Below are 14,486 nucleotides of genomic sequence, written 5' to 3'. Positions count from 1 at the left end.
TACTAAACAATCATTAATCTTAACACTTTAACATTCCGCCCACCAAGGACAGAATGTCCTTCTTTAGAGAGACCGCCCACCGTGACGGTCTTCTTTTAGGGAAATATTTAGTTTGTGTAATAAATCATATTTTAGTTTTATAAACATGCAGAATACAAGCAGTTAACTAGAGACAGGTAATACACACAATTTAGAGGTAGGTCGTTTAATTATAGAGTTCCCACATTTCAAGGACACGACTCTGGTCAGGTTATCTGACCCGGGGAACTTCTGCACGATTCTACCAAATAGCCATTTGGTTGGCGGCAAATCATCCTCCTTCACTAAAACGATATCCCCAACTTCTGGCTCAGGGGTTTTGAACGCCCATTTATAGCGATGCAATAGATGGACTAAGTATTCATTAGACCATCTTCGCCAGAAGCATTGCAGCATTCTCTGAGTCAGCTGCCATCGCTTTAAAGAACTGACATTAGACTCTTCATAGTTAATCTCTGGTATTGTTACTAGAGCCTCTCCCACAAGAAAATGGCCAGGAGTCAATGGACTTGGATCATTGGGATTGCTAGGTAGCACTGATATTGGCCTAGAATTCAAGCAAGCCTCAACTTGGCTAAGAAGAGTGGCCATTTCTTCATATGTTAGAGTTGACTCACCGATGACTCGCTTTATATGAAATTTGGTGGATTTTATCCCCGCCTCCCATAATCCACCAAAGTTGGGCGCTCGAGGTGGTATAAAATGCCACGTTGTTCCTTGCGTGGCCAGGGCTTCCGAAATTTCTTGAACCATGGCTGATTGTTCTGACCGAAATAAGTCTCTCAACTCTTTTGAGGCACCCACAAAATTCGTGCCATTATCACTATAGAGTTCAGCACAATAGCCACGACGCGCAACGAAGCGTTTGAACGTCTCGATGAAGCCTCTAGAAGTTAAATCACTAACAACATCAATATGCACGGCCTTTGTTACCATGCATACAAAAAGACAGATATAGGCCTTATAAGCTTTGTGACCTCTGCCTTTGGACGTCCTTAAATGAATAGGTCCAGCATAGTCTACGCCGCTCCGGTAGAAGGGTCTAGCTGGAGTAATTCTAACTCGTGGTAAGGAGCCCATAAGTTGTGTTTGTGCATTTGCTTTGTTTCTTACACATGTAATGCATTTATGCACATAGGCTTTTACTAGATTCTTTGCACCTGTGATGCAGTATGCAGCTCGTAGATAATTAAGCATCAACCGCTCTCCCCCGTGCAGAGTTTTATTATGTGCATCGGCAACTAATAATTTTGACAAGGGTGACGTATGTGGCAGGAGAATTGGATGTTTGATATCCTCTTCATCCAATTTTGCTAATCTGCCTCCCACTCTAAGCACTCCCTTAATGTCTAAGAACGGTGTGAATGACAAAATTTTTGACGTCTTAGTTTTAATACAACCGTGTTTCTCTATTTGAGAAATTTCTAATTTAAATTCATTATTTTGAGCTATTTTAATGCAGGTGCTTAGAGCTTCGTTCAATTCGGAAGCACTTAAATGATTACGTCGCTCTCTCGACTTCTCCGATTTCTCACTTCTTGGTCTCAGAAATCTCCTGCAATAAGCTATTACTCTTATGAGTTTTTGAAGTGACGAATATTTACTAAGTATACATTCATCAACCAAACGCTGAGCGTAATGAGATTTAATAGTTTCCTCCAGGTGTGTTTCGTTGTCAGTTGGCTTGTTGTATATAATAACCTGTTGTTGTAAGAACTGAGGACCATTTTGCCATAACGAATTGCTGATTAGTTCTGCTGGACGAACTCCACGAGATGCACAATCCGCTGGATTCTCCTTTGTCGAAACATGGGACCACTGACAGGGTTCAAGCAGACACAGAATTTCGGAAACTCTGTTGGCAACGAATGTCTTCCAGTGGCTAGGGTGCTTATTTAGCCATGCAAGAACGACGGTTGAATCCGTCCAGGCTCTTAGGTTGCTCTTCGGAACGTTTAACACCTGTGCGACCTCCGTTAACAGTTTAGCTAGCAGTACGGCACCGCATAGTTCTAAGCGCGGTATGCTGACTTGTTTTACTGGAGCAACTCGAGTTTTGGCCGCAACCAGCTGAACTTTAATATCTCCTGATCTATTGATAACTCGAAGGTACACTGCAGCAGCGAACGCCTGCTTAGAAGCATCTGAAAACCCATGCAACTCCACTCGGGTATCACCTGCTTGCGTGTTAAGCCATCTAGGAATGATGAAGCCAGACAATTGACTCAATTCCTCTCGGTAAGTATACCAATCATGTAATATTTCTCTTGTTGGTTCTTCGTCCCACCCTGTACCGGCTAACCATAACTGCTGAATAAATATTTTTGCTTTTATAACACATGGGGTGATCCAACCCAAAGGATCGAAAAGTCGTGCGACGTCTGATACAATCTTCCTTTTGGTTACAGGAGCAGATACAGGCGGCAGCGTGACTGAGTACTGAAACTCATCCTTCTTTTTATTCCAGGTAAGTCCTAAAATCTTAACTATATTATCTTGTTTTATTTCCAGATCCCTTTCTTCCCTTTCCAGCACTCTTTCTCCCTTCTCATATAAATCTATAGTTCTCTGTACGTCCTCCTTATTACTTACCCATTTTTGTAAAGTAAAACCTCCTTTCTTAAGTAGAGCCTTCATTTCTTTATAAAGTTCTATACCCTCTTCTATAGTTTCACATCCTGTCATTAGGTCATCCATATAAAAGCTACCAGCAACTCTCTTTGCTGCCATTGGGTGTTCGTTCGCATGGTCAATGGCGACCTGATTAAGTGTTTTCACAGCGAGATATGGGGCCGATGCTGTTCCAAACGTTACTGTCAGTAATTTATAATCCTGTATTTCTTCGGTTTGGTTATCTCTCCATACAATACGTTGGTAGTCAGCGTCCTGATCAGTCACTCTTACCATGCGATACATCTTCACGATGTCTGCAATCAGACATACGGGATGTATCCTCCATTGCATAATGAGATGACGCAATTCCGGCTGTAGCGTAGGCCCAACCATTAAACTATCGTTTAAGGATATACCTTTCTCATTTTTACAGGACGCGTCGAATACTACCCGGACCTTGCTAGTTGACTTATCCTCCCTAATAACAGCGTGATGGGGTAAATACACAGACTGGTTTTCACTTTCTCTAGCCGCAGGTACTAACACCATGTGGTCCAACTGTAAGTATTCTTTTACAACCGCTGTATACTTTTCTTTTAGATTGCTGTCTTTAGTAAATTTCCTTTCCAGTGACTTTAACCTCTTAATAGCAATTTCTCTTGAATTTCCTTCTTTACAGGCCGGATTCTCGTCACGAAATGGCAATTTAACTACGTATCTGCCCAGGCTATCTCGTGTAGTCGTAGCTGAAAAGATGTCTTCACATCGCTGTTCTTCGGTCGTCAACATCTTTTTTGAGTTTAAATAAGGTTCTTATTCCATCTCCCAAAACCATTTTATTATTTCGTTGTCCGTGTCCACTTGTGCATGCAATACAGTTTTCCTTTCGTTATGATCTGCTGAACCTCCAGACAATATCCATCCGAAACTAGTACACTGCGCTATTGGAGTTCCAATAGGACCCTTTTTTACACCCTCCTCCAGTATCTGGCCATATACTACTACTCCCAATAAAATATCAATTTTATTTGGTGTGTCGTAGCCAGGGTCAGCTAGAACTAAATTCTGTAAATGTGGCCATTCCGACGCGTCTACCTTGCGTGCAGGAAGATTCGTTGTAATTTTTGGTAACACGTGTGCCATCAACTGCACATTGAAATCCGGATTTATCAATGATTTTAGTTTCAGTAATACCATGTAACCTGTCGTTACCGTCGCTTCCTCTAACATTGTTATTGTGGACTTGATGGGAATCTTTTTTAGGCCTAATCCTTGTACTGTAGCCTCGGTGATGAATGAGGATTCAGACCCTGGATCTATAAAAGCTCTATAAATTTGAGATTGACCTGTTTTAGACTCGGCTTTCACCAAAGCTGTAGCTAAGAGAACTTGCTTCTTTACCTTTCCTTTTGCAAAAAGAGTTACTTGTGGTGATTGCGATGTAATATCATTAGATGAACTACCAGACTCAGTCTCTATCTCAGCGATTTCCTCAGAGGATGCTGCAACTGCTTGATCTACGTTCCTTACATGAGCAGTTGTAGTTGAAATCCCCTTCGGATGAAGGAGTGAATGATGCCGTTTATTACAAATGCGACAATTCATGGTATTTTGGCAGAACCGTACAGAATGATTGGCCCCTAAACAATTATAGCATATACGATTGTTTGCTACGAATTCGTGTCTTTTTTCATAATCTTCTGCAGCAAATTTCTTACAGAAACATAATTTATGATTCTCACTGCAGAATTCACACACTAAATTTACAGAATCGTTAGTATAAAACGTTTTCGAGCTGATCGTATTCGAAGTTGATGGCTTGACATACATGTTTTTCCCTTTACTTCCAGGCTCAAGAAACTCTAAAGCTCGATACCTACTAGCCAAAAAATCTTTGAATTGTGTGAATGTGGGCAAATCATTAGGGTTTAAATTCGACGTGACACTTAATTCCCATTGCTTACGAGATTCTGGGTCCAATTTTGACGATAATAAATATATAACAATAATATCCCAAGTAGATACATCAATCCCTAAATTAGTCAACGCGCTCAAGCAATCGGAAGACGTATCCAACAGTTCTTTTAAGTGATTAGCCGATTCCGTACTAGCGGTACGTTGGTTTAATAAACGTTTCAAAATGTTATATGAAAGGTACTTTTTATTACTATATCGCTCTTCCAATAGCTTCCAGCACGTCGTGTAATTTGCTTCTGTTGTCGGTGTAAACCTAATTATTTGTTCTGCCTCCCCGGTCAAGTACCCCTTGAGATAATGCAACTTTTGAACGTTATCTAGTGCTCTATTGTTGTGGATTAAGGATACAAAGAGATCTCTAAATGTTATCCACTCGGTGTACTTGCCTGAGAAGTTTGGTATACTAATCTTTGGTAGACGAATATGACTTTGGTCATTATTCACAACACTAAGTTCACTTGATTTAATTATGGTTTCTGGCTGAAGTTTAGCCAAAACAAGTTTTAACTCACACCTATATTCCATATAAATCTCTTCGGTTGTATCATAAACATCCTTCTTAATGTAGTCTTGAGATTTTAACAACGTTTTGTCTATTGTTTGTGATAGTTCTTTATGCCCAACTCTAAATTCTGACCACAATTGTTCTAACAGTTCTAATCTTCCTTCCACATAAATTTTTGTAATCCGATCCTTTGGTGACTTTTTGAAATTAACCTTTGCCTTAGAAATACGGTCTGAGATTTCCTCCTGATAAGAGATTAATGACTCCATAGCAAACACCAAATGTTTAACTTAACTTACAATTTTTAAATATAGCAATTCTCAGAACTTGCAAACAAAACGCCACCAATATACCTAATAACATAGACGTTCTAAGTACAATTTAAAATCCGCAAATTTTACAAGTGTTTAAACCCATACAAACAACTCTAAGTTCAATTCAACCTATCTAAATTTTACAAGTGTTTAGGACTCTGTATAAAATCGGGCATGGATTCCCCGTACCTCCGTTTTTACTGTAACTATTCTAAGTCCTTAAGTTAAAGTTAGTAAATTTTCTAAGTCCAAATAAATTATCAAGAAATAGTTAAAGTCCCAAATTCACTAGATGTTAAAGTTGAAATTAGCTTGACACTCTTCTTTTTTCTCTAAGTTTTAATCTTCACTGAATTAAGGTTCAATTTTGCATAATATTATGATAATCTAAGAGTACTCACGGTTTTCACTATGGAAGGTAGAGATGAGGAAAACAATCTTCATGTATTAAAAAGTGTCCCTCAAAAACATTAAATAGGCCGCGCCGCGGCGCCACTGTGCATCGCGAACCAATTTTTGACGGTCTTTTAGCCTTGTCGGTAGTGACCCCGCTTATGAAGCAGGAGGTCCCGGGTTCGAATCCCGATAAGAGTATTTATTAGCTTTTTATTATTTGTATTTGTAGGTATTTAATACCAATATATAAATTAATATTGATATACATATGTAAGTTGAAAAAGATAGAGAACAGAAATTGTGATGACCAGCATCACTGGAGGAGGCCTTCACCCTCACAGGAGGGGTTGTTGCAGAATAAATTACAAGAAAAAAATATAATTACTTACTACTTATTACATAACCAAGCATAATAGAACATTGATTTGAGGAATATTAAATATTATTGTAATACTAAACCTAATGTAAATTTAAGTTTATAATATTGTGTTTGTTTTACCGGCGAGAAATAAAAGGCTCTTTTTGTTTTTCGTTTTTAATATTAATATAAAAGTAAAATATAAAAACACTTACAAAACAAAAAAAAACACCCGAACACATTTTTATATATGTATAATGTAGTGGCGGATTTGCAGTCTTTGCCGCCCTAGGCCCCAGGCCCTGTAGCCGCCCCTTTCTCAGCACCCATCATATTGACTACATTTTGAGTTATTTCTTGTTAACATCAGCGAATGTTTTGTCACAATTTGCCTGCATCTGACCCTTGATCCAGTCTCTAGGTGTTGGTCGAGACTCTTCGCTATGAGACCGTCCGCTGAGACGACTATCGCAACAATGATCGTCGAGTCAACATCCCACATGGCGGTAATCTCGTATATAAAGTATTACTTACCTAAGTATCACTAGTGAGATTGAGTTGGAAATCAAAACCTGAGTGTGCGCGCTGCGCGGTAGTTTTCAGCGAATGCGAGTTCTTAGTTCGGGGCGAACTATTAGTAATTAAGACAATAACTTGGCATTTTTCCTATTCATTTTAGTTTTGGTTTTGGCTGCGGCGTAACGTTTATTTTTATATTTTGCCAGAAAGTGGGCTCGCATAACTACGTACATATCGATAACATTTTTTAATATATGTTTGAAATGGTCGACACATCCAACTTTTATCAATGCTCCTTTTAGTCATTCTTGCGTAATTTCACTGATCGTCTCCATATTGGTTAAAGCTTTGCTTATTACTCTTAACATACATTTCTCTATCATTTTGGTCAGATTGAATAGATCGTCACTAGCATAAATTAACCCGCCGTATAAATCCATTTTATCGATTACGTCGTTTCTCACTAACAGTTTTCCCTCATTAGGACTCATTTGTATGAGTTTTAAACAATTATTGCATTTTACGATTTTTCGCAATTTGCGGACGATGTACCCAGCAATGTAAGACTGAACCGCGTCACTGGTTTACAGCCTCGTTGTAATCATGGTCTTCATAACCATGAATCAATGGTTACCAGATCCTTCGCTCCTAGTAAGTTCTTCAGCAAATCCTTGCCGGAAACATTACAACCGGGCGTATTAGGGAAAAACGAGACGCCAATCGGTAAACTTGTGCAAACATTTTGGGATCAGGGTGATCGTTTCCTCCACACGAATATCTCATGACGGAAAAAAAACCGAGACGACTATCGCAACAATGATCGTCGAGTCAACATCCCACGTGGCGGTAATCTCGTATATAAAGTATTACTTACCTAAGTATCACTAGTGAGATTGAGTTGGAAATCAAAACCTGAGTGTGCGCGCTGCGCGGTAGTTTTCAGCGAATACGAGTTCTTAGTTCGGGGCGAACTACTAGTAATTAAGACAATAACTTGGCATTTTTCCTGTTCATTTTAGTTTTGGTTTTGGCTGCGTCGTAACGTTTATTTTCATATTTTGCCAGAAAGTGGGCTCGCATAACTACGTACATATCGATATTTTTTTTTGATACTTGTTTGGAATGGTCGGCACATCCAACTTTTATCAATGTTTCTTTTTGTAATTCTTGCGTAATTTCACTGATCGTCTCCATATTGGTTAAAGCTTTGCTTATTGCTCTTAACACACATTTCTCTATCATTTTGGTCAGATTGAATAGATCGTCACTAGCATAAATTAACCCGCCGTATAAATCCATTTTATCGATTACGTCGTTTCTCATTAACATTTTTCCCTCATTGGGACTCATTTGTATGAGTTTCAAACAATTATTGCATTTTACGATTTTTCGCAATTTGCGGACGATGTACCCAGCAATGTAAGACTGCACCGCGTCACTGGTGACAGCCTCGTTGTAGTCATGGTCTTCATAACCATCAATCAATGGTTCACCATTATCTAGTATATGGTCGAGGCTTTCCAGCCATGCTTGCTTAGCCTCGTTTGAACCAGTTACCATATCCTTTGCTCCTAGTAAGTTCTTCAGCAAATCTTTGCCGGAAACGTTACAACCTTTCGGAGGGCGTATTAGGGAAAAACAAGACGCCAATCGGTAAACTTGTGCAAACATTTTGGGATCAGGGTGATCGTTTCCTCCACACGAATATCTCATGACGGAGAAAAATCTCTGAAAACAAGTCAAAATTATTATTCAATAAAAAATATAGGACCTCGGGTCTCAAACTATCTCCATAATTTTATCTAAATTGGTTCAGCGGTTTAAGCGTAAAGAGGTAACAGACACACTTTTGCATTTATAATAGTACTAATATTTGTATGGCTATGTTCGTTTTTTTAGCATTAGAAAGAAGGTAAGCGATAAAAAACGTCCACAGCCCAAAGTTACGCCTCATTTCAAAAGAATTAAACCCAAAAACACCAGGAAGAAATATATTGATGGGTACATTAAGTATATGGACTAGGTAGGAACTGTATCCTAAAAAAATATGTGCCACCTGTCATGCTTAACGGAGCTCTCTTAGACAGAGTACAGAGTTTCAAGTACCTAGGGCATATTGTTACTGCGGACCTCAAGGATGATGTGGATATGGAGCGGGAGCGGAGGGCGTTGTGCGTAAGGGCGAACATGTTGGCTCGCAGGTTTGCTCGTTGTAGTAGTGACGTGGAGATAACGCTTTTCAAAGCGTACTGCACGTCGCTGTACACGTGTGGCCTGTGGGCGGACTACACGCAAAGAGCGTACAACGCGCTCCGCGTCCAGTACAATAACGCATTCAGGGCGGTGTTGGGGCTGCCCCGCTACTGTAGCGCTTCGGGCATGTTCGCGGGGGCCCACACGGCCTGTTTCCACGCCACCATGCGCGTGCGCGCAGCTGCGCTGGTGCGGCGCGTGCGGGCCAGCGCCAACACTGTCCTGGCGATGATCGCAGATCGGCTTGACTGTCCTTATATTGTGCACTGTTGCAACAGGCATGTAAGGACAGGTGTAGGTTAGTTTTGTATGTATTGTTGTGTTTTTGTGTATATATTGTATATCATTATTCTTTAATGTGATTTGTAAATTTTTAAATTTTATTGTTAATTTTAGTAGATTATATTTAAATGTAATGTTATTAATGTTGTGTAATCAAAATGTAAATAATGTAAAAATATGAGTATAATTAGCTTGAATTAATGAATTTTAATTTATTTTTTATTTTTAAAAAGGCTTTCTGGACTTTCTCCAAAAGTAAGGCAGCATACATGATGCAGATTCCATACAAGCAGATTCATATTCATTGGATTACATAATTAGTAATTATTAATTACCTCCAACGGATCTTGAGATAGGGTTGCTGTCATCAAATACTTGTAATCACATGCAACATTCAGCATATCCAAAATTTTAAGTGTTGCCCGTAAAGTTACTTTTAATCCAGTTAACGTGCTCCTTGACACAGGTATTTTTTTTTCGAGCTTTTCCCAGTCTGCAAGGAATTCTAAAAATTCCTGGATTGCCTGAAAAAAGTATTTCTTCATTAAGTAAACAAGCTTCAAAGCTATACAATGAAATATTAAGAGGAAAGGGGACGGCCGCTTCTCTACACAAAAGTATAGTCAGTAGATTAGATTTATGGTGATATTAGAGCCCTCTACATTGAAAAAATCCAGAAATGGTATCCAGACTGGCCTCACAAATTGGTATTCTTGCATCTGCACTTCATTTTATCGGTAATATCGGTCATTATCGGCGGTTGAATTCGGCGAGCCAAATTGGTATTTGCATCCGCACTTCGATCCTGATTCGATCGGGCAATTGAATCAGATTGGCGAAAAATTTACTAATCTGGATACGCCTTAAGGGACTTCGAAATGATTTCGAAAAATATGTATGAAAACTTCTTGCTCAAGTTTCTTTTTGTATTATTTTACGTCTTCAATTATACAAATACAGTATATTATAGCGTCGCCTAGTACCCATAGTACAACTTTTGCTTAATTTGGGGCTAGGTTGACCTGTGTAAAGGCCAATACACAATGGGCCAGCGTGGGCTAGTCTGGGGGACGCATTTATGCGTTAGAGGGAGCAAGTGATATTGCTATCTCATTCTACCGCATGGCAGCGTCCCTTGGCCTGGCCGGCGCTGGCCCATTGTGTACAGGGGCCTTTAGATCTTGTTAATACAGGCTACGAAGGCATGTATTCCCCTATTATATAAATAGTTATTAAAAGATGTATGTATACTTATCGCTATTCTGCTTTGTGCTGTAATTAATGCTTATTGCCTTTATATAGGGTGGTTGACTGTCAAGTCAAATCAAGTTCTCTTTTTTTTTTTGCGACGTGTCGGAACGGTTAGCGACTATGGAGTGTATATGAACGCACACACGACACGATGTCACGTTAAAATTACATTCTCCTTGTATATCTCGTTAATTAAATATATTCTATATTTTATATACAGTCAACAACCCTATCGGACTTTAACCTTATAATGTAAGCTGTAACCTTTTTTGTTTTCTCTTTGTTCGATTTGTTGCTGTAAGTTTTGTTGCGACAATAAATGACTTTTTATTTATTTATTTATTTAGATGTCCCCTAATATTTATTTATTTAATATGTTTTTGATAAAAAGCCGTAACAGACTACCGCACCATACCGCGACTTTAGTGCGGTGCGGCGCACGTATCGATAGTCGTAAGGTGGTCGCCGTACGTGCGTTAAGAGCCCCCTCCAGACTATGCGCGTGAATCGCGGGCGAAGCCGCGAACGCGAGTGTGGAGTCCAGAACGCAGACCTGCGAAATCGACTCCACACTCGCGTTCGCGGCTTCGCCCGCGATTCACGCGCATAGTCTGGAGGGGGCTAAGGATGTAGCTATAATTTGGAGCGTGAAAGAGATATTTTAACCGCACCATCAAGGTCGTGGCGCGGTGCGGTAGTCTGTTACGGCTTTAATGCCGGCTACATACGTAACGATAAATCGTTGCGATAAAACTGTGCAGTCCGATTGTCCGATTGTCGATTATCGTAACGATTTGTCATACACACGGTTCGATTTATCTGCACAGTCGGACTGCACAGTTTTATCGTTACGTATGTAGCCGGCATAAGACTTACCGTCCTCTTCAGACGCTTGCATTTATGTACAAGATTTGAAGCGCGCCGTTTAGCTTCTGCCATTTTTTGTAATAGAGTTGAAGTGGAATTACGGTTCTGCAAACGATTTCGTAATATTCGACAAGATTTACATCTTGGGTACTGTTGATTTCTTTCGTAAGTATCATCACCAATAATCACACCTTTACAAAATCTGAAAATTGATGTAATTATTAGATAAATTCGTTTTTATCTTTTATTATTCTCCTGTACCATTGTTTATGTATAAATAGTGCTTTAATCTACAGGTACCTACATAATAAGGGTTCTTAAAATACACATAAAAGTCGAGTTTTAATAGGATAGGTTCAAGAATTAAGACCTATTTAATGTACCGTTACATACAATATTTTTAATGACAAAAATGTTAAATAAAATCAAAGTTAGGCTTACGAGTTATCCTTTTATTTTAAATACAACTGTTACATTATGGTATATATATTCATAAGACGACTGCAAACAGTTGTATTATCGCCTACACCCATAGTACAAGCTTTGGGGCTAGGTTCCTCGTATTCGAAATGAAAAGTAGAGTGTTTAACTCGGGTGAATGGCATCATTTTAGCCTCGGACTATACTCTCACTGCGTTCATCCCTTGGTTAACAATCTACCAAAACTTACTTATTGTCGTCAATCTGAGTACCAACGCACAAAGGCCATCTTTCAACCGATTTTAAGTAATCGTAGGTGTTGTCATATGAATTAATTTTCTCCTTTAGTGGCAATTGTTCATTATTGGGAAAAATTACCTGCAATTAAATAGCAATTATGTTTCGTTACAAATTCAAATCATGCCAACCGAATTTTATTGTTACATTAATAAACACTTACAGTGACAGTTAGATCATCGTTTAAACGTATATGATGTTTAATCTTCTGAGTTTTTGGATCCATTCGCATAAATTCCAGCCCATTAGGATTTTCTGCATGTAGCCAAAAAGGCGGCAACAACGAAAATGCCCGAAACTTACTTTTAAAATTCTCTATTGGATTTATTGTTACATTAGTATCCTGATATTGACTAAACAATGGTTCCGCAAAGTCCTGTTGTATCATTTCATAATCCATTAAATAATTAGAATCATTTTGATCTTCTGATAATTCCTGTTGCTCGGCATTGATTTGTTGTTGCTGCTCGTCCTTAGGTTGATTGGGGTATGGTTCGAAAGATTCCTCTATGTGAATAGTATTGGCTTGGAGTTCATGTTCGGGAATGGGAATAAACTGATGCTCAATCGTGGGCACAGCTTCTTCCTTAAGCGTTTTTCTTTGTGTAGGAATATATTTGAGCTCTCCTTTAATAGTTAACTTTTCGTACATATTTATATTTTCTTCTTTAAAATGAAGATGGCAAATATAATCATTTGCTTTTAATGCAATTCCTAACGACTTTTTCCAACTTTCCAACCGTGCCGGAGTCTGAGAATTAATAGAAAAATGAAGAATTGTTGAAGTGAAATTGTGAAATATATAAGAAAAATATAAAAATCACAATATAATATTTTATTAAATAACTAGCGACCGGCTTCGCACTAGTCAACAAATTATATAAGTAAACCTTCCTCAAGAATCACTCTATTGATAGGTGAAAACCGCATGAAAATCGAACTGAAACCGTCCAGTAGTTTGTTTATCGCAAAGATACATTCAAACCCACGAACAGACAGTCGCGGCGGGGGACTTTGTTTTATAAGGTGTAGTGAAAATTACATACTTACCGTTGGTTGGAAAAAAGATACGGATTTCGTAACATTTTTCTGTTTTTTCCTCTTACGCCCACTTTGGCAACTGTTTACGATGCAAACTTTTCCCATTTTTACTATAGAAAATATATCCTATAGCGGTGGATTTGCCCTAAAGCCCCACATTCACACTCCTACCTTGTAGGCCGCCTCGTAGTCCACGTCGTTGGGTAGGATTGTGTATGGGGGTTGCGGACTACGAGCCGTCCTACCGTTTAGCCGTTTGTAGGACGGCTCGTAGTCCGCAACCCCCATACACAATCCTACCCAACGAGGCGGACTACGAGGCGGCCTACAAGGTAGGAGTGTGAATGTGGGGCTTAAGGCCTGGTAAGCCCAGGCCCGAGGTGGCTAGATAACAGAGGTGGCAGTCTATATGATGCGTACTGAGACAGGGGCGGCTAGTTTTACTACACAAGGAAATCCTAAATTTAATAAATCAATTTATGAAAATTTTAAATAAAATTTCAAAAAACTGACAGCGCACTTCACTCAGTCAATAAGGTCTAAATTCATGTTAGTTCCCAGTACTACCTACTAGCGCCACCGGAGAGATTTCGAACTATTCTTTATACTGACAGCTGGACACTTTTACAACCGTCTTATCATAAAAGATAGCTCTCCTTTACTTCTACACTCCATAGTTTTCACTTTACATCACTCAACTGAACATAAACAACACTGTGACGTAGGAGCTCCTTCCTCGATGACCTCTCCTGACGAATGCGTCCTTGCCGCACCGCCTGTGACTCAGCCTGGACACCGCTAGATGGCGCCACTGCACGCTGCTTCACTGCACTAGTTCTCGTCTTCGTCGTATCCCTCTGAACAGCGATCCACTGCTACTATGGGAACGAAGCGAAGAATGGCTCCACGCACTGACTTTAATTTAGTCGCAACTAGCGCCAAACTGTCCGATTCGTAGGACCATGTTAATCTTCCGTGTTGTTCACATTCAACGAAAACGCAAATGCAATTTTTCAACACAATTTATTTGCCATAAAAAGAAGACATCTATTAAAAGTACAATCTTATTATATCTAATTAACAAAGTAATGTCGTTATCTAGTTTGTAACCGGTACAACGACATCTAGCGATAAATTAGAACATTAAAAATAATATTAAGCATGCTGGTACATTTTTCGATAACAGGTCGTTAGCTAGTTTGCCGGGGGAACAGCGACATCTAGCGAACGATTAGGGCAGGGATATACCTTGTAAGCGCCAGTTTGTGGCTGGTACAGCGACATCTAGCACAGGATCTTATTACTAAACAATCATTAATCTTAACACTTTAACAAGTATGTAAATCCGAGCCAT

At 39.3% G+C, this 14,486-nt stretch overlaps 2 protein-coding genes across 3 annotated transcripts; both read right to left on the bottom strand.

Annotated features, from left to right (window-relative positions):
* Positions 1-3,465: 3,465 nt before the first annotated feature.
* LOC134668610 (uncharacterized) lies at positions 3,466-14,470 on the bottom strand. The gene is made up of 2 exons (XM_063526049.1): positions 13,803-14,470; positions 3,466-5,844 (listed from the first exon to the last, which is right to left on the bottom strand). The coding sequence occupies exon 2, from the start codon at positions 5,401-5,403 to the stop codon at positions 3,466-3,468; it is 1,938 nt and encodes a 645-aa protein (XP_063382119.1). The 5' UTR covers positions 5,404-5,844; positions 13,803-14,470.
* Positions 11,147-12,812, bottom strand: LOC134668512 (uncharacterized). 2 transcript variants are annotated; one of them, XM_063525956.1, is made up of 3 exons: positions 12,255-12,812; positions 12,045-12,172; positions 11,147-11,576 (listed from the first exon to the last, which is right to left on the bottom strand). In XM_063525956.1, the coding sequence occupies exons 1-3, from the start codon at positions 12,741-12,743 to the stop codon at positions 11,228-11,230; spliced, it is 966 nt and encodes a 321-aa protein (XP_063382026.1). In that variant the 5' UTR covers positions 12,744-12,812; the 3' UTR covers positions 11,147-11,227. The 2 variants fall into 2 exon arrangements, with proteins under 2 accessions (XP_063382026.1, XP_063382027.1); XM_063525957.1 differs by lacking the exon at positions 11,147-11,576 and having other exon boundaries at positions 11,583-12,172.
* Positions 14,471-14,486: the final 16 nt, after the last annotated feature.

This window comes from Cydia fagiglandana, chromosome 11 (assembly GCF_963556715.1).
Source record: "Cydia fagiglandana chromosome 11, ilCydFagi1.1, whole genome shotgun sequence".
Taxonomy (NCBI): domain Eukaryota; kingdom Metazoa; phylum Arthropoda; class Insecta; order Lepidoptera; family Tortricidae; genus Cydia; species Cydia fagiglandana.
Note: the sequence above shows the minus strand (reverse complement) of the source record. Positions and strands in the feature narration are given on the sequence as shown.